The following is a 20097-nucleotide window of genomic DNA, read 5'->3' on the forward strand; positions in this document are numbered from 1 at the left end:
CCAGCAGAAAGAACGATGACCCAGGCTGCTTCTGTGCTCTGCTGCCTTTGACTGCGTTTCTGTCAGATGCGGACACTCTCTGTCCTGCTCCTGCACATGTCAATCTGACCTCCGCTCACTGAATGCCCTGACCCTGATGGGTCTGTGCCGTAAAACCAGAAGGGTTCCATGGGGCTCAGATGGATTCCACAGAATAATTATATCTTTCCATTCTGTCTTTAGTCAATGCCAAAGGCTGCTGATGCAGATTAACCTCAAAGCTGGGAGGCTGCTGGCCGAGGTCCACATTCAGGGACTTTGGGGAGATACAGGGTGGGAAGCCTAGGGCACAGAACCCAGCTTTGAAGGTGGAAGACCCCCACTCTGCACCCGCCTCTCATATCTCCTATGCTGGACAAGTCCTGGGCCATCAATAGACTTTGCTACTTAATAATCTGAAAAGAATTACAAAGTTCTTCTCAAAGTTTTGAAGAAATAGGGCAACATGTGAGAGTCGTTAAAATTGTTCCTCTGTCACTAATGATTAGGATTCTTATCAGCGTTTCTGATATTGACGGTCCCGTCCATGACACTTAAGTAAAAGAACATCTTCGCCCCAGAGACCCATCTGAACCAGAGCGTGTAGAAACATGCCCGTGGGGAAGTGGCTCTTCTAAGGAGAGTGAATCTTTCTAACTTTTCCAGAGGAGACAGTACACTGGTGATTCCATACAGATGAGGAACAAGAGAGCCTCTTCCCAGGCCCCACTTACAGGGACATCTGGAAATGTCTGCATTTACCTTACCTGTTATCTCACAAAATAAAATTTGTAAATAGCTCATGTACTATACAGCAATAATCATTGAGTTTTTAAGAGAAGAATTTTGTAATTGACCCAAAATACTTCACTGCGGGGAGTGCTCTTTTTTTACTTTTTTTTTTTTTAATTAATGTTAAATCATAGCTGTGTACATTAATGCCGTCATGGGGCACCATACACTGGTTTTATAAACAGTTTCACACATTTTCATCACACTGGTTAGCATAGCCTTCCTGGCATTTTCTTAGTTATTGTGTTAAGACAATTATATTCTACATTTACTAAGTTTCACATGCACCCTTGTAAGATGCACCGCAGGTGTAATCCCACCAATCACCTTCCCTCCTCCCACCTCCCACCTCCTTCCTCTCTCTTTCCCCCTGCCCCATATTCTTAGGTTATAACTGGGTTATAATAACCAGAATCCACAGAGAACTCAAACGTATAAGCAAGAAAAGAACAAGTGACCCCATCGCAGGCTGGGCAAGGGACTTGAAGAGAAACTTCTCTGAAGACAGGCACACGGCCTACAGACATATGTGGAGTGCTCTTGATGACATTGTCTTTCATTTGAACCATTCTCTGAATTTTTCTTCAATGAACTTTCTTTTTTCTTTTTTTTTTGCTGTGGCCGGGTTTGAACCCACCACCTCCAGTATATGGGGCCGGCACCCTTACTCCTTTGAGCCACAGGCGCCGCCCCTTCAGTGAGCTTTCTACACAGCACCACAGTCTCCTGCGATGAGCCAAATTTAGGGTTTACAGTTTTCTACATCCAGCGCCTTTATCTTACCCTCCCCATTAGTACCAGGAAGGTTTCAGTTCTGAGAGATCTTCCTCCTTAAAGGAGAGCCAGCTGTCCAAGAGGAGGCTGCCTTTCGGAGACACCTCGCTTTCCACTGGTGCACCCCGCTTTCTGGAGCACGTGCCTGGGGCAAAAAGGTTCATCTGTGCTTCACGAATGACTTCTGATTAATGTATGTTTTGATTTTATGCATATATTTTGAGCATTAATTTTATTTTCCTAAAAAGGTTCTGGAGATTCACAGGGAGCTTGTGAAGGACAGTTTCATAGAGACTCAGAGGGAAGCTGGAATCTCCCTTTGATCCCATTCTCTACCCTGCCTTTCTTAGCCCTAAAATGCTGTTTCTCCTGAGCAAATACCACCTGAAAGGCAAAAGCTCCTTGGAAGTGGGATAGGATCTCGTGAAGGGTAGACACTAGCCCTTCACATTACTCTGAAGAAATTGCTTGAGTGGTTTTCACGCCCTCAGGATTGATGGTTCTGGGGTATCATTCGACAGAGACAGCTTCCAAGGCAGGATGGGCGCACAGCCGTGCCAGCTGCTGGAGCCCTAAAGGAGCTTTTCCCAACTTCCTCTGGCAGCTCCAGATGGAAAAACCAGCCCCCAGGTCCCTGAGACCCTGCACTGACCAGTTAGGAGACTCCATAGCTCCTTTGCTGCCTTCTTCAGATGTTGGATTAAATATTCCATCAAAAGTGTCAACAATTCCTCTGTGAGGGACATGCCCACTCTGAGCTCCCTGCCACACCTCATTTTCAACAGTTCTGTCTCTGTGTTGCCAAAACAAAGGTTCCGAGAAGCCCACTCAGCCTGCGGGTCCAGTCCCCAAGAGTCCCGGCCAAGTCCCAGAGCCCTGTTCCCTGTCCTCAGCCCCATGCACTTCCTAGACTTGCACCATGGAGGCTGCAGCTGACTGGCCCTGCCTGCTGGACTTCCATGGACATGGGACTGCTGCCCATGCCAGGACATTTTCCCCAGGTAGCACCCTGGGCAGGTGGCACCCTGCCCACCGCTGTTTATCCAAGAGGGCTGGGTCGCCCAGCATGCCGCCTGCTCACTCTGGGCTGACACAGGCACTGCACTCACATGCTGGGAGGCTGGAGAGGAAGGAGGGCTGGGTTGCCCGGCATGCCGCCTGCTCACTCTGGGCTGACACAGGCACTGCACTCACATGCTGGGAGGCTGGAGAGGAAGGACGAGAAGAGCGCTTGAGCAGGGCAGGGACCCAGGCCCCACCCGCCAGGGCAGCAGCTGATTCTCCAGCTGGCTTCCTGGTGGACACAGTGGATGGTGAGGGTGACTCCAGCCCAAGATTCACATCCTACCTTCCAGAAAAATCCATTCAGAAGTGGGCTTTGGGGACTAAAACACTTTTTAAATTTCTTACTATCATGATTAAACAGCCCCCAGCACTCACACAGCACTGTCCCATCAGCACCATCCCGTCAACCAAGGATCGCTGGACCAGGGAACGGGGATCAGATCAGGGTCTGGTTCTTTGGTTTCTTTGTACTAAAGGACCAACCCCCACACAGGCGCCTTCAGCACAATGTAGTAAGTATTGGACGCAATTGTTGAATCAAAATAGCCTTAAAATTGTTAGACGAATTTTGCTTATAGAAAACTAAGCTGAAAAATGCAAGTCCCTCTCCCTGGTCCCCAGGGACGAAACAGTTCATTTTAGTACATTCTCGTTCCATCCTGAAAAACAATGGTAAGTGATATGGATGTATAAATTATAAACATAATTTTTGTACCAATGATATCTGTAACTGTTAGTGCATAATTGTTATAAGAATAAAAACTGTGACACGTGCAGATATCCAGAGACATGCACACTGCTTCGGCGTGAGTTTTGCTTTGGCACAATCCATTCTTTCCAACATTCTTTGATGTGTGGCTCACATTTTGTATAATTTACCTCTACAGGAAATTGCAGAGGAAATGGGGAAGGAATTTTTAATTTATCAAAATATGAATATTAGCTGTCCCATTTATTGTACAAGAGCAAGTCTTCTAAGAAAGGTCAGGAGTCTTCTTTGTCACGGGTCCTTGCACATGTGTGGAGAGTCTTTAAGGGACCAAAGACTGGTTCTTGGTTCCGACAGCTGGTGTTTGTAGACACCACCTCTCCACACACTAGTTGGTCACTCTGCAGCTCTTAGAAATGTGTGACTCGTTTTCCTTCCCATTTACTCATGTGATTGGGTCCTTCAAAACGTAGAGGCATATTGGTCTATTCCTTGCTTTACCTGGATTCCAGATACACATCTAGTTTATAGACTTGCACTGAGGATTTCAGAAATTCTGTGTAGATTCTGTTTTCTGCTAATGTGTAGGTAAATGTGTGTGTGCTTACCTGTGTTTACAGGGGATAAGGAAACAGTTTATATCAGTAAATGCTGCATCCTTATCCAGAAAATATTTTAGCCTACAGATATTTTATAGACATTCTTTTTTATTCCAAAACATAGCATATATGAAAGGAAAACAACATTTAATTAAATCTCAAATGACCTGTAAAAACATCCATATGTGATGCTAAATTTACTGTTATCTGAAAGAACGTACAGCATATTTGAGACCAAAAGCAAACAAAAGTATTTTGCTACCTAACATTTACTTTTTTTTTTTCAGGAAAATAGAAAGAAAGACAGTTTAATGTAATAGAATTTACACCTATTTAGCAAATGTAGCAAATATACAGAAACAACAATTTATTTTATTTTTGTGACAGAGTCCCACTCTGTCACCCTGGCTAGAGTGCTGTGGCATCATATCTCACGGCAACCTCAAAATCCTGGGCCCAAGTGATCCTCCTAATTCAGCCTCCTAAGTAGCTGGGACTACAGGCACCCATAACAGCACCTGGCTAATTTTTCTATTTTTAGTAGACTGGGCTCTTGCTCAGTCTGGTCTTGAACTCCTGAGTTCAAGCAGTTCTTCCCCCTTGGTCTCTGAGAGGGTTGGGATTACAGGCCTGAGTCACCCTGTCCAGCCAGAAACAAAAGTTTAGATAGAAGAAGTCGAGATATTCAAAACATAAAGAGGGCGGTGCCTGTGGCTCAGTGAGTAGGGCGCCGGCCTCATACACTGAGGGTAGCGGTTTCAAACCCAGCCCCGGCCGAACTGCAACAAAAAAATAGCTGGGCGTTGTGGCGCATGTCTGTAGTCCCAGCTACTCAGGAGGCTGAGGCAAGAGAATCGCCTAAGCCCAAGAGCTGGAGGTTGCTGAGAGCTGTGATGCCACAACACTCTACCGAGGGTGATAAACAGAGACTCTGTCTCTACAAAAAAAAAAAAAATCAAAACAAGAAATGAAGAAATGAAAATTCAAGCATTTTGACTTGTGTCTGATATTTGTTCTGTGTCATATATTGATGCTTGTCTACTTTTCATCAGAGGATTTTTGTTGTTACAAGAGGAGCACCAGGAATCAGCAGATGTGGTTTCCAGTCCCAGCTCTGGTTTTGGAAGCTGTCCTCTTCCCAGGAAGAATAGAAGGGAAACCAGTAACCCGTGTGTTGGCTGTTGAGGAAATCTCACCAGCTGTGGGTCAGAGGGAGCCTGTGCCTCCCCAGCCCGATGCAGCTGCCCAGACGCAGAGTGGGTCGTCAGGACACCAGCTCCGGGGAGGCCGCACCTGGGCCGGGTGCAGATGGGCTGTAGGGGCCGAGAGCTGGCAGCTGGTGCTGTCCCTGGCTGAGGAATAGCCAAAGTGTCGTCAAAGGGGATCAAACGTGTCTGGTGCCCAGCACCTCGGCCTACGCTCTGCTCTTCCTGGGCAGAGCAGACATAGCAGTGACTTTGTGGGACACGCTGGGCCCATCAGAGTCCTTCATCACCTTGCTGCAGGCTCTTCCCACAGTCATCAGATGCTGCAGTTTCCAGGTGCTGGGAGCTGTGCCCCAAACGATTCTCTAGAGAAAGTTCCAATCCATGACCCCCAGGTTTTCCCTGTTCCTTTCACAGCCCCTTCTCCGTGCAGGGCCTCTGCTTCCTCACTGCCACATGCGGGCCCCTGGGCAGGTAAATGTGGCTAAGTGGCCCACTGACTGTGTTCATGTGTTTTGGTTCATTATTTGAGGTCAGAAGGTTTTCCACAACCACACGAGTGGCTTCTCCCCTGTGGGGTTCCCTCACGCTGCTCAAGCCCCCACGCTCACGAGGCAGCTTCTTCAGGACACCGGGCACACACTGGGCCTGGAGCCCAAGGGATGTTTCAGTTCTGTCCAAAGCCCACTGGACCACTGGCTGGGTGCTAGTCCTGACCACAGCTTCCTGCCTGCCAGCCCTGCCCTTGAGGACTTCTCTCCCACTGACCCCAGCAGAACCCGACAGGTGTTGGGAGTGCTGTGGGGAGCCTGTGTGCAACCCCAGGCCTCACAGCCCAGACTCTGACTGTTCCTGCCTTGAGTCATCGCTTACTAAGCTTTTCTGGGAAAGTTAGAATCTTAGTGTCTAAGAAAATTCACAGTCTTTATTTAAGGTAAATGTTTAAACTTTCCATTACCATAGTCAAGTAAGAGCTAGGTACAGTCTTACTAGCCATTAAGAGAACCACAAGTGATTTGCTCAGATTTTTCAAAAAAATGTTTTGGCAAGAAATGTAATACCTATTTCTAGGTTTGGAGCTTTTCTTGAGTAAGAATTCTGGATTTAAAATGTTGAAGATCGCTTCCATTTAAAAACTAACAAAATATACAAAATATTATTGAAAAAGTACTGCCCAACTTAGTGTTAGTTAAATGTGTAAAATTTATAGTTTATTAAACTGTATAAGGGAAATCTGAATCCAAAATAAGCTACACAAAAATAGCTACAACTGAAATAGATCTAAAAGCAATAAAAAAAAAAAGTTTCATTCTGAACACAGAAAAATTAGGTCGGGTCTCTAAAACCTGGGCCTTGACACTAGTCCGTGTGGGATGTGGTGTGTTCAGAAGGGACGTGGTGAGGGAAGGAAGAGCGAGTTAACCACGGTCAGTGTCCGTGGCCTCCAGGAATGAACCTGCCTGGGTCTGCCCCGCCCATCAGTTGAGAAAACCCATTGTTAGCCAGGACCACACAGCTGGCAAGTGACAGGTCCAGAGCCTGTGTCCAAACACGGAGGCTCTCAAGACTAAGCAGTGCTTTCCTTTTACAAAGGATAATAGCTTCTGATCATGCATGGAAGACTTTTTTGGTAAGAAAAAGTTATAAAATAGCCAGCCTGAGAGACAGAGGGCAAACACCAGTCCATACCTAGACCAGCTCATTCATTGTTAGAATTAAGTGAGAAAATAGGTGTCAAGACAATTCTTCTGTCTCTGTTGAGTTGTGTTTCAAATACAGTCTATTGGGTCTGGGCGTGCCTTGAGAGCACTTTTCCTTTTCATTGTTTTACTGTAACCTAATAGGAGGTTGGGGAGGGAATACCCAGAAGACAAGGAGACCCTACGCCTGTTATTCTGGTGGCCTCCGGGATCAGGTTCCTGACCGAGGACCCAGCCTGGAGCCCCCTTTGCCCTGTTCTTTTCCTGAGGCCCGGCCGCCTTCCTGTGTAACTCTACGAGGAGATGATGGACACCAGGGCCGCAGTGGCCTCTACCCCGCGGGAAGGCGCATACAGGGCGTGCTGACTTAGCTTCCCAGTGGTGCATCTGGGGTGTCCTTCTAGTGCTTTCCTCTTAATTTCAACAAGTTCTCTCCGCCCCTCAGCATGGGCTCTCGGCTCATCCTCGATTTCAGAAGGTGGCATCTTCATTTTCCCCAAATCCTGACCCCATAGCTGGGCCCTTGGCCTTCTGAGCCGGAGGAGTGTTTCTCCGCCTGCTTTCTGCTCCTTCCTGCGCTGTCCTCCCACATCACCCGCCTTCCCCAGAACTCACTCTGCCTTGCCTTCATAGCTGAGCTGCTAAGAGCAGATGCTGCCCAGCCACCCCACCCCGTGCTCCTGGGTTCCCGGTGCTCAGCATCTGCGCTGGGCGGTCCCTGTGCCACCGCTCACACCTCGGGGCCTCTGTTCTCCCCTTTGTTGTCTTCTCTGCAGAAAGAAGCATGGGGTGAAGAGGTCTGTCCCCTGGCCCATCTAGGGGCAGCTGTCCTGCAGACGTCTGTGAGCACAGAGGTGCCCCCGCATACCTGGGAGGAGGCTCCTGCAATGGAGAGAGGAGCCCGGAGGACTCAGAGGAGCCCAGCACAGTGGGAGGGGCGGCAGGAGCTCAGGAAGCTCCAGAATCTTGTGCCAAGTTTCCCTCAGTTTTGCACAAGTTCTTGAAGCTCATTTTCTCAGCATTAGTCAAATCTGTGTTAGACACAGTTCCTGATGTCTGTGTACCACAAAGACGACGGAGAAGCGCTCAGGGTTTGGGGCTGCAGCTGGGCGTGAGGAAAGGAGAGAGAAAAGACCGAGCCTGGAGGAAGGGCAGGCGACCTCCGCTGAGCCACGGTTCCTGCAGCTGGGATTCAGCTGGGGCAATGCCCCTCAGTACACACTGCAGGGCCTCCTTCCCGACCACAGGTATCTTTCCAAAAGCAGATTCTATGCTCTGCGGGGACTCTCAGTGCATCCTGTGAAACGCTGTTTGAACTTAAAATAGTGAACCTCTCAAAAGGTCCTACTCAGTTAGAGGACTTAGATTCTGGCACTTTTGAATAAAAGTGGCAGAAACACAACTTAGAGGTCGGCGGGTACTGTCAGAACCGGATCGTGTCACTGAAGTGTCCACTCAGAGCTCTTGGTCGGGAACTGCCCACTATGGGAGCAGAACTGCTGGGAGCCAGGACGTGAGCACCCGGGTCTGCTCTGCTGGGCAGAGCACCAGAGGTGTGCCCCATCACAGGAAAGTCACAGCGGGAGTGTGGAGCTGCCTGTGCATTGGACCCTTGTACCGTGCCTGTAGGGGCTGCAATGACCGTAGCTTCCTGTTCTCCCCTGATATGTCACACACATTCCTTCTTTGTGTCAGCACAGAGGTGGACTCAGCCCAGAGTTATGGGGCAGTAACGGTGTGAAGGAGCTTATGTTGGTGGTGCAGGCCTTGACCACCCCACCTCTTGTTCACGCTGGGTGGATTCTCACGGCTGGTCTGTACCCTCACACGGCGTGGGGAAAGGGCCTGAGCCCTGCAGAGTCTGGAAGGCCCTCCTTCACCGTTCCAACCCCCTGGGCCACTGTTACTCCTGCTGGCAGTGTGACAGAAGTTCTGTTATAAAGAGGTTATAATATAAAAGGCTACACGTCAGTTCTGTCCATTAATAAGTAGCAGCATGAAAACAACCAGTATACAGACACCTGCATGACGTTACGTCGTGTGCAAAAACCGTCTACCCCAGGGCTGGGGACTGGGCCATCACGCATTAAAGACATGCAGTAGGCACACACATGCACATACATGCACACACAGGCACATAGACACAGGCACATTCATAGACATAGTGCACACACATGCACACACATGCACATACATGTACACACAGGCACATACACACAGGCACCTTCATAGACATAGTGCACACATATGCACATAGGCACACGCATGCACATACATAGACATAATGCATACATATGCACATGCACACACATATACATACAGGCAGACATGTACACATGCGTGCACACCCAGGCACACATACATGCACACAGTTGCATATACACAGGCACACACGTGCACACACATTAAGTACTATAGTATTTCAAGAAACATCTTGTCCAATAAAATAGTGTTTCCACATATTAAGATCATGAACCCCTTTGAGAAACAATGAAAGCAGTAAAATCACTCCCAGGAAAACAGACACACGTACACCTAACCTGCCATGGAGAGTCACAGGGGGCCTGGCAGGGCAGGGCCAGAAGCTCTGTACATGTGGGACAAAGTCAACGCCTTTAGTCCTTGACACTGGTGCTTGTAGGAATTCCAAAGTAGAGACAATGCCATGAAAATCTCAGAGAGATCAGGGAATGTTCCTCCTAACGTGTCAAATGGAGAAACCCCAAACCTAGAGTTCTCTCCTTGGCTATTTCTCTAGCACGTCTGTCAAAACCAAAGGCAGATCCGGTAACCACCTGCACTCTGGCCACTAGTCTGGCTCCTTCTGCTCCTCCTCTGCCCCCAAGCAGATTGGAGGGAAAAGAAGCCACAATTGCTAAGTGCCTCTACACCACACACCCCTTAAATGCATCATCTTAGTGTGTCTCACGAAAACTTAGGGAGGCAAATGATGTTGTCCCATTCAGAGATGAGAGAAGTCAGTTTTGGTGAATATAAACTACTTGTGTGGCCGGCGTGGCAAAGCTAACACCAGACATGGAAGCCCTGAGGCCTTTGTCCTTCTTCCTTTCACGTCAGTGTCACCCCCAATAGGAGCAGGTGGGACTGGACGGTCCATATGAGACGGCCACTCCTCGGGGCTGCAGGGAGGCCCTGTGGCTGCTCGTGGTTGGCTCAGCTCTGGTTAGCCTCTGGTTTTCAGCATTATTGAGGCATAATTGTCAAATAAAAAGTACCTATATTCAAAGTGTACAAAGTGATGTTTTTTATTCCAGAAAAATGATAAGACTAGAGAGGGACGAGGGCTCAGCGTTCACCAGGCTAGTGTTACTGCGCTTGTGTGAGCATGCGTATGTAACATCCAGTGTTCAATATTCAAGGTGTAAATACATGGATTACATATCTTTTATATAACAACTGTCATTTTTTCTAAAGCCAAATTAAAAGAAAAACAGTGACTTTTTTAAATGGGAAAAAAATCATGTGAACATATAGAATTCTGTCCCAACTCAGGATCACTAAGCAATTTTCACAGATAGAATTGTAAATCCACCAAAAAAGAAAACAAATTCATATAAATATTAACATGAATAAGAACTACATAAAAGGAAGTGCCCTTGAGTTTTATTGTACTCATACTTTTTTCCTCTTTCTAAACCACTTTTTCTGGAATCAGCCTGTGGAGGCTGAGCGTCACCTGCGGTCAGACTGCCCCTTGAACATGAAGAACCAGGGTAGAGATGGGGCGGATGGCAGAGGACATTGCCGGGAGCCACCTCACCCAGCCCGTGTGTGAACCCCACAAAGTGGCCGTCCTGGCTCTGTCCACACGAGGTACTTAGTTAAAACTGCACCAGGTGCCATCCTCGGACTGAAGCCAGACTGTGTGTCAAAGCGTAGCTTCATGTAATCCGTTTTGTGTGTTTGGGGTGAAAAAGCTATGATAGGGCAAAAAAAAAAAAAAATTGTCTGAAACATGGTGAAAGATTTCAAGTGTCATTGTGGCCGAGAGTTGTGAACTAAAGTGGTCCCCATGAGGTCTGTGAATGACAGGGCCCTGCTGCCACTACCAGGAATGGCCAGGCACCTGTAAGGCGGCCAAGCAAGTGACGGCCAGGGGGCTCAGTGCTCTCCCAGCCTCAGGGACTTGTGTGAAGCAGGAGGGGCCCAGGCGGAGGCAGAGCTGGCTACCCCCAGTCGTGCAGGGGGATGAGCTGGGGACACTTGTAGGGCTGGCACAGCGGCCGGGGGCACCACAGAGCTTATGTCCCCAAAAGAGTTGGCAGGAGCTGCTCTCTCCCGGACCACTTGCTCTGTTAAATGCACTTCCCTTGGCAAGGCAGGGGCATAGTCACCCAGGTTGTTTCAGCTCTTCCTCTGGGACAGCAGGGTGGGGACTTTGTGCAAAGCCAGCAGGATCCACCCCAATGTCCAGCACCAAGGGCCTTAGCAGAATAAACCTGAGGATTCCAATATGGTGCTGTGGCGTGGCAGCACCGGGCCAGCCCACACCAGTGTCCCTCCAGGCCTGTGTACCACTCTGCTCCCCGGAACGTCTCTCAGTGAAAAACTCAGACTAATCCGCCAAAACCTACCTGAGGTTTCAAAACCTACAGAAACCATGGAAGGAACCCCCGCAGTCCACTTGAGAACAAGGGTGTGGTGTTCTTCCACCCTGTGACTCACAGCCACAGCCAAGCCGTGTGCACCCCGAGGACAAGTGTGCCTGTGACTCCACCACCCTCTCACAGCCAAATTTTCTGGCCTCAGGGGACAGATGACGGTTTTACGTAGTTTGTCAGAGCCTATAAGCGAAGGAAAAACAGAAGGAGCAGAAAGACGGTCCTTACATTCAGATCACGAGATCCCAAGAACACCTCGTTTCAGGATCAGGTCCCCAAGTCCCCACAGGTCAGTCCTTGGAGAGGTCAGTTCCATGTGACGAGGGCCGCTGGCGGGGCAGGTAACAGTCTGCCAGAAACCCCCACGTTCCCACGGATGACAGTGTCAGAAACGCATTTCTCTGTGATGCTGACTCCAGAGTGTCCTGTTAGACACATCACGTGGACTGAATTGCTCATGAGGAAAATGCCCAGTAAGCTCCCTTGACACCTGCCCTTCATCCAGCCAGACTCACTTCCTTGTCGCTTTGCTTCTAACTTCTCATTTACACACGCAGGACCAGCTTTTCTTTCATGTTCATATTGATGAAGCAAAATCCTCTCCGCCCCCAACACTGTCAAAGCCAGGCCTAGTTCATAGCCTGACACCGCCAGGTCTTCCTGTCGCAGCGTGAGCCACCCACCCACACCAGCGCCCTGCCGTCAAGTGTTTCTCTCCCTCTCTCTGGCTCTGGCTCTGTCTCCTCTCTCTCCCTGTCTTTGTCTCTCTCCCACGTTTGACTCCTCCAATACCCAGAAACCCACTCAGACAGTGGGACTTGCTGTAGGTCTGGACACCCTGACCTCCCCGCCACACACCCCCATGCCAAGGTGAGGCTGAGGCCATGACCCTACACCTGTCCATCCTCAGCTCAGCCTGGTCCTTCCTGCTGGCTCAACACAGGTAAGTCCAGGGAGGGCACAGCCCCTCTCAGGGAGAGGGGTCCCCATGTGTCACTTTTTTCTGAGTCATTTCAATTGTGTTTGCCAAATCCACTGCAAAATTCTGCCCTTGTGTCTGACAGTCAGAAGAGCGGGAGAGAGAGCTTGCAAAGGTCGCATCTCACACAGCCCTGGCATCAGGGATGGGGAGGGGGGGTAACAGAGACCCATGACGCATGGAGCTGCTTCTCCATGAGGCCCCCAGCTGCACCTGAGCCTGAGTGTGCAGAGGGGCACCCACGGCCACAGCCTCCTCTGCAGCACAGGAGGCAGACAGTGAGTGCTGCCTGCTTTGACCTGTCTCCCTTTCCCCCCAGCAGAAACCTGCTAATCCTTTTTTAAAAAAGGGAGAGAGATTCATTCGTAGAAAACCTTTTTACAATTTATTGCCTGTTATTAACCTTTAAAGTATAAAAATGAGGCTCTAGCTAAATGCAGGGTTTCAGTGGTGAAATTTTGACCATGTGAACAAATAAATAAATATTTACAGTCTTTGGCAAAACACATGAAGTTTCATTAACCTATATGAGAAATTTGTTTTAAAAACCATAAATAACTTACAAAAAAATATCTTACATTCTAAATATTCACATCATCATTCCCACAGCATCGTGTGGTTTGACCCAACAATACTTACGCGGAAACGTACACCTTCGTAACAGCTGGTACATTTAATGAAGTCTCCCAACTCTTTGCTGGTCTTGGGAATACAGTTCCACACAAAAAAAGTAAAGAAAGTGCAACAAACCAAAACCAAAAGGAAAATCAACCTCAAAAGAAAGATAATTTTATCAAAATGAAATGTGTAACTTAAGACAGAAGCTATGGATCCTCCCTATTTAATACAGACATGCGATCCATTCTCACAGGAAAAGGAGACTCTCCCCAGGAGTCCATGTCCCTCATGAAGCCCATTATGTGGAATAGGCTGAGCTACTGTTCCTGCAGAAAGACTATGCAACGTAGAGCAGAAAGCAAATCAGTATGCGTATATTCCTGTATTACTGACTACTAGGTATGTCTGGGAAGTCTACATGCTGATTTTACTTCAGCATTCAAACAAAAATAATTCAATATACAGCAGATAGATAACAGTAAAAATATTGAATCAAAATCACTGGCAACATTATATATTAGGGCTCCAGTATCTACTCTTCATTATTATTTATTTATTCTACTGCATTTTACAGCATGCTGAACCATGACAACAGAACACTATGAAGCCTTACAAGTGGGATGGGCAGGCGGGGTGCTGTAACTGCGTCTTTGTATAATTATATACTTGGTATGTGTTTATTCTAGAAATTACGCTACAGACATGTTACCTGCATATTGAAAATAAGTTAATGGTGAATGGAGATGCATCCTGTACTCATTTAATAAATATTAACAGAACATTTATAACTGGAACCTTAATGAAATATGTTACCAAATTATCTTTTCCACAAATGTCCAAAGCCTTGAATACTGATGAGGTGCCAAAGTGCATTTCCTGCTTGTGGGCCTATTTCTCCACTCTCTAGAAGCAGAGATCAGGATGGGGGACACTCACAAAGCACCAGAGAGCCGAAGGCAAAGCCCAGCAACCCTGGCCAGGCGCTGTCCCTGTGCCCGACCAGCCAACTGGAGCTAGGAAACCAGAACTTGGAATCCAGCAGGCACTTTGCTCTGTGGAACTGTGACTTAAACTAAGTTTTGCCAAACCCACATGAGGGGCCACATGACATCCATTTTGCAAGGATGTTCATTCTTTCATAAAAACTGCCTCTCTGCAAAATGCGAGGGCTTTCATTGAGGGGCAAGAGAATGGGGCAAGGGTATTTGTTTATTTTATAAATTATTTTCTATGTTCTAACTAATTAATTAAAGTGTCACATTATTTGCTGCCAGGCCACTGTCTCACATGCCTGCTACCCTCTGACCTCTTCTGCACTGTGGAATGTCCTCACCTTCGAGGTGACACTTCTTCACATCTGACCAGCATACCTGACCTGTGTGTTCTGCAGAGCGTCTAACGCCAGAACAGTGACAGCTCTGAGCACTGAAAGTAGCTTAGCATTATTTTTTATGCTTAATTTATGTTAACGGCTTATGCACAATATTCCCTTCAACTCCATATACACATAAATACAAGAAGTAATTACATTTTATATGTAAACGTCATTCTTTTTAAACAAACAAGAAAAAGCAATGTGATGGTATGCCCAACTGTCACTCCATACAAAGTCACACATATCAAATTGGTTTCCTATGATGGGTTAGGTGTCCATCGGGTGTGTCTTCTGAAGGCATTTGGGTTGGGTTGATGATAGGAGAAGGACCATCAGAGCTCAGGCCAAGCAGCAGGAGGGACTGCTAAAGAGAGGGGAGCTGCAGGGCCACCGCGAGCCGAGGGGTCAGCTACCGTGGCACGTGGAGGGCTCTACTGCAAGTGCAGCAAATCTTATTTAGACATCTAGAAATAATAAAATAAAATAAACATAATTAGGATGACTGGACTGTGGGTTTTGTTTTACCTATAACATAAAATACCATCATGTTAATTAAAAATGACATTTACAATATATATGGATGAATAGATGGACTTATGGCTGGAAGGAAGGAAGGAAAGAAATATGGTTGGAAGGAAGGATAGATGGACAGTTCGAAGACTGAATGGATGGATACATGGATGTGTGGATAGATGAATGGACAGATGAAAGGACGAGGAGTGGACAGATGGATGTCAGCATGAAGGGACAGGTGGACAGGAGAGTAGATGGATGGATGGACGGACAGATGGAAGCATGCAATGTCTCAAAAGCCAAGCTAACGTAAGGAAAAGAAAACTTCACCAGAAGCAAGCAAAGAAATAAAGGTTCTTGTCTTCCCTTCATCTCTGTACTTCATGTGTGAGTTTTGAGAAGTCCTTCTAAGCCTTACTTACCTCATCTACAGAAGGGGACTGTTTCCGTGTCCACCTGAACAGGTGGCATTAGACCACAGGGGACTCAAGGTCCATCCTAGCTCCACAATACTTGGGCTCAAAGCCACTCCAGAGACGTGGCTGCGAAGGACCTTTCCTCCCCCCTTCCTTCATTTCTTCCCTCCTCCTTCAATTTTCAGTGAGGTAGTGATCTAAAATGCCCCCAGGAGCCAGCGGGCATAGAAAATGTAGAAAGGTATAGGATATAGAACCATGGGGCCTGTGAATAATCAGAACGCCTCTGTCCTGCCAAAGGTGTCCAAAACAGCTTAGAACAAAGAACAAACAACCCAGGCTGACCAAACAGAGCATCTGCTAGGGACTAGGGACAGCAGCACCTGTGCTGTGCTCTGCAGGTTCACTGTGGAGGCTTCTGTGAGAGGCGACCTGCACTCCCGCCCAGCCCCAGGCCCTGGGCAGGTTCACTGTGGAGGCTCAGCTTCTGTGAGAGGCAGGGGGACCTGCGCTCCCTCCCAGCCCCAGGCTGTGGGCAGGTTCACTGTGGAGGCTTCTGTGAGAGGCAGGGGGACCTGCGCTCCCTCCCAGCCCCAGGCTGTGGGCAGGTTCACTGTGGAGGCTCAGCTTCTGTGAGAGGCAGGGGGACCTACGCTCCCTTCCCAGCCCCAGGCCCTGGGCAGGTTCACTGTGGAGGCTCAGCTTCTGTGAGAGGCAGGGGGACCTGCGCTCCCGCCCAGCCCCAGGCCCTGGGCAGGTTCACTGTGGAGGCTTAGCTTCTGTGAGAGGCAGGGGGACCTGCGCTCCCTCCCAGCCCCAGGCCCTGGGCAGGTTCACTGTGGAGGCTTAGCTTCTGTGAGAGGCAGGGGGACCTGCGCTCCCTCCCAGCCCCAGGCCCTGGGCAGGTTCACTGTGGAGGCTCAGCTTCTGTGAGAGGAGGGGGGACCTGCGCTCCCTCCCAGCGCCAGGCTGTGGGCAGGTTCACTGTGGAGGCTCAGCTTCTGTGAGAGGCAGGGGGACCTGCGCTCCCTTCCCAGCCCCAGGCCCTGGGCAGGTTCACTGTGGAGGCTCAGCTTCTGTGAGAAGTGACCTGTGCTCCCGCCCCATCTCAAGGCCCTGGTCAAAACTCACCTCTGCACTCGTACTTGAGGTCGGAGAAATAGACCATTTCCTGGGAGAAGACAAACAGCCCCAGCCGCCCGCCTGCATAGGTCTGGTCATACAGTGGTCCTGAGTCCGCCATGACCTGCTTCCCTTCATGCACTAAGACCCTAAAATGGTTTTTGAAAAGGAAAGAGAAAGCAATGAACCCTGGGAGGCCCCCAGCAGAGGCCAGAGCCCAACTCCCGGCCATGGACACAAGGGAGCCCACACCACTGCCTGGGTGGCACCTGCTTCCCTCCTAAGCTCTGGCTGCTAGCTGTGCAGCATGCACCAGCCCAGAGCACTGCCTCTGCCACCCTGCCTGTGCCCACTCAGAGACCCCAGCAAGAGCTTTAGAGTGGTCTCCTCTTTACAAGCCGAAGAATGTCTTGGTTGCCCAAGAAGCATCTCCTAGTCACTCTCAGGGGGAACCAGGGACTCTCTCACTGCCTGGGGGCAGCAGTAGGCCCTTCTCACTGCGGAAACCAAACATGGGCCTGGACAGTTCTGCCCTCCACATCCTGGGCAGGGAGGCTGGGATTCTCCCTCCACATCCTGAGCAGGAAGGCTGGGATGCTCCCTCCAGGCCCTGGGCAGGGAGGCCAAGATGCTCCCTCTAGGCCCTGGGCAGCATGGACAGAGAGGCCAGGATATGCTAATGTGTCCACAAGTGAAGAGAGGAGATGCCCTGGAAACCTCGCAGCCGCTCACCCACCCTCCCACCACCCACCAGTCAATTCACTAGCTGAGCACATGCCCAGCCCCTGTGAGACTCCAGCCAGACCTTGGTTCTTGTTAACTTTGCAAAACCAAAACAAAACAAAAACTCTCAATTGCTAAGCCAAGGGTGTAAAATGCTGCTGAACTGGTATTTGTAAAAGTTGTATTCAAATATGTGTTTTAAATTCAGCCAATCACAAATCAAAAATAAACATGAACCCATTCTCCAAATGAAGCACGTGCTAACTTTGCAGAAACACAGCTATCTCCCTCGCATGCTCCATCGCATGCTGAGGGTCTTCACAGGAGAAAAGATGCCTATCATCCTGCAAGTTATTTTTATAAGCCTCATCTTATTTTTTTTCTTTTTGGCTTTCCTTTTAAAAAATAATTTATAATAGAGACACAGATACAAAATAGAAAATATTTAAAGCTGAAGAATCCAGAGGAAACATAAAAAAATGGAATTCACTGTGGGTTATTTGCTTACTAATGCGCAAACTTGCCATCACAAGGCTTCTGGCCTCACCTGATGTAGCCGGTCTTGGGCCTGTGGGTCAGGTGCCACCTGTAGGCCGTGTAGTCCTTCCAGCCGATGTTCTTGGGGTCATGCCACAAGGTTCGCACCTGGGGGAAAGCACACAGCTCTTAAGGACGGCAGCACCCCGGTTCACACCTCCGTGTCAGAACACGAGGAGGTGATCTGAGACACAGCTTTGCAAACTGATCCTTCAGCCTCAAGTCCAACCCCTTTTCCTTTTGCTGCATTCACAGTGACGACCTCTGCTGTGGGTCAGTGTCCATCCGCAGGAGCAGTGTGGCCCGGCCTGAGGGCCAGCACTGCACTCAGGTTCCCAGAGCCATTTCGGGGTCTGCTGCTTCCTGGGCACAGGACCTTGAGCAAAACACTCTGACCTCTGACACTCATCCCCATCTCTAGAGACTGTGGGCACGTTTTAGTTTGCAGAAGGACTACCAGCTGTGTTTTTGAAAGCACCAGGCACGGCATCTTTAATAAAGTAGACACTCAGCGTGGGATTATTAGAATGAGTGATTTGAATTGAAACCATTGAAAACAAAAGTGACCCCGACCCGCAGGGAAGTGCAGCACACGGGCGGAGGTAGCAGCTCCTCACCTGGCCCTCCGTGTTGCCCGTGTGCCAAAGCGCGTTCCTCAGGTGCTCGCCCGTCCCGGTGGTGGAGTTGACTACCTTGAGGGACACGCCGGAGTAGCCGTAGGCCCGTGTGGGCTGGTCTTCCCAGTAGGTCTGTGTCACCTGCTTCCACATCACCACGTAGAAGCGGCTGCTGGACTGGTAGCCGAAGACGAAGCCTGCGTAGTCATCATCCCGGTCGGTGTTGACGTAGAAGGTGCCGCTGAAGTCCACGGACCCAAACTCATCGAATCCTGGGTGCAAAGTCACAGCACTGCGTCAGGAACGCCTGCAGGGGGCTCCTGGGCTGGGCCCAGGTCCTGGCAGCAGGGTGAGGCTGGGCCGTCTCTCCTCCTGACCCAGTCCAGACCGTTCACTGCGAGAGCAGTGAAGCTGAAGGGTCTGCTTAGAGCCCACTCAGAGTCAGGGCAGAGTTTTTACTGCATGATGTGACATTTTATAGAATGAGTGTACAAAATAAAATGTCTCACTGCAAGTTCAGATTGTGTCAAACGCTGTGACAGGGCAGGGCTGCCAGGAAAGTCGCTCACACCCACCCTGATCTCAGACAGTGCCCATGTCCCCGGCAGTGCTTGCCCCAGCCCCCCCACCTGGCAGCACTGTGGGGTCTCAGAGGCTCACCTACAGCAATGCCAGGGTCCGAGTTGGCCGTCTGAACCAGCTCCTTGCCCTGGTGACGAATGACCCAGTTGGGGTCAATCTGGGTGGTCCCCTTTGGATCCAAGGGAACCATCTGGAAGTTCCTGAAGTCGGTCTCACTGATGGCATTATTTTCAGGGCACACATCATCAATGTCTGGGACGTTGTCATTGTCAAAGTCATCTTTACAGATATCACCCCTCCCGTCACCTGTTTACACAGAGCAAACAAAAAACTGAGGCAAAGGCGGTGTCCCCACTTGCTCTCCTCCATCTGGGAACCTCAAAGACATAATTTCCTGAGAAACCTGAAGGTCACTGCTCTGTGGGCTGCCCAGACCACAGGACTGTGCCCTGTGATCCCTAAAATGTTAAAAGCCCGGGGGTCTCCACACGCTTCAGAACATTCTTGCGGTAACACTGCTGCAAAGGACAGAGCAGTAGAGTCCCCACAAGAATCCCCACCGGAGCCGTGTCTCCCTGTGCTCGGCCCCCGAACTGGGGTTCAGCAGCAATGACTTCCCGGTGACACCATGCTGCCCGTCTAACTCTTCCTGGGGACAGTTCCCTGAATGTCTGTCATCACCCTCAACCTGCCTTTTGTAATCTAGCTGGCATTTCAAACAGGATGGATTTTCCTCAGGAGATGAGGACTTCCCTTGTCTAGAATCTTCTTGCAGATTTCTCAGTGGGGTCGTGGGAGGGTGCGTGGGGGAGGGGTGCGGGTCAGGGCAGAGATGGACCACGGCATTCACGGGTCTGCCTGTGCAGTCGGTACCAACAGCTCACAGTTTGCTAAATCAGCCTATTTAATGGCCTCTTGTTTAAGAAGGAGAAAAAGACAGCAAGTCCCACTAAAGATCTCAAGGTTCTAACCAGTTTTCAGCTCTCTCACACCCAGCGCTACAAGGAGGCGCCATCACGGTGTGGCACCTTAACTTGCCAGCCTGGCTGCTCTACTGCCGGTCAGCCCGTCCTGGAGGGGAAACCCTCCCTCCCGCTAGGACAGCTGCTCAGGCATCGTGGGACTCCGTGT

At 49.5% G+C, this 20097-nt stretch overlaps 1 protein-coding gene across 2 annotated transcripts in view; it reads right to left on the reverse strand.

The window, feature by feature from the left end:
- Nucleotides 1-12825: 12825 nt before the first annotated feature.
- Nucleotides 12826-20097, reverse strand: part of THBS2 (thrombospondin 2) — a 31352-nt gene continuing 24080 nt past the window's right edge. Inside the window, exons 18-22 of one of the 2 annotated variants that reach the window (XM_053591951.1) lie at nt 19045-19272; nt 18385-18656; nt 17778-17875; nt 16517-16656; nt 12826-14920 (exon numbers count right to left, since the gene is read on the reverse strand). In XM_053591951.1, the coding sequence (XP_053447926.1) occupies nt 14913-14920; nt 16517-16656; nt 17778-17875; nt 18385-18656; nt 19045-19272 (746 nt within the window). In that variant the 3' untranslated portion in view covers nt 12826-14912. Of the gene's footprint in view, nt 14921-16516; nt 16657-17777; nt 17876-18384; nt 18657-19044; nt 19273-20097 lie in introns of those variants that run through there. The other variant, XM_053591952.1, reaches the window with a different exon arrangement.

Source organism: Nycticebus coucang, chromosome 5 (genome assembly GCF_027406575.1).
Source record: "Nycticebus coucang isolate mNycCou1 chromosome 5, mNycCou1.pri, whole genome shotgun sequence".
NCBI classification, from domain to species: domain Eukaryota; kingdom Metazoa; phylum Chordata; class Mammalia; order Primates; family Lorisidae; genus Nycticebus; species Nycticebus coucang.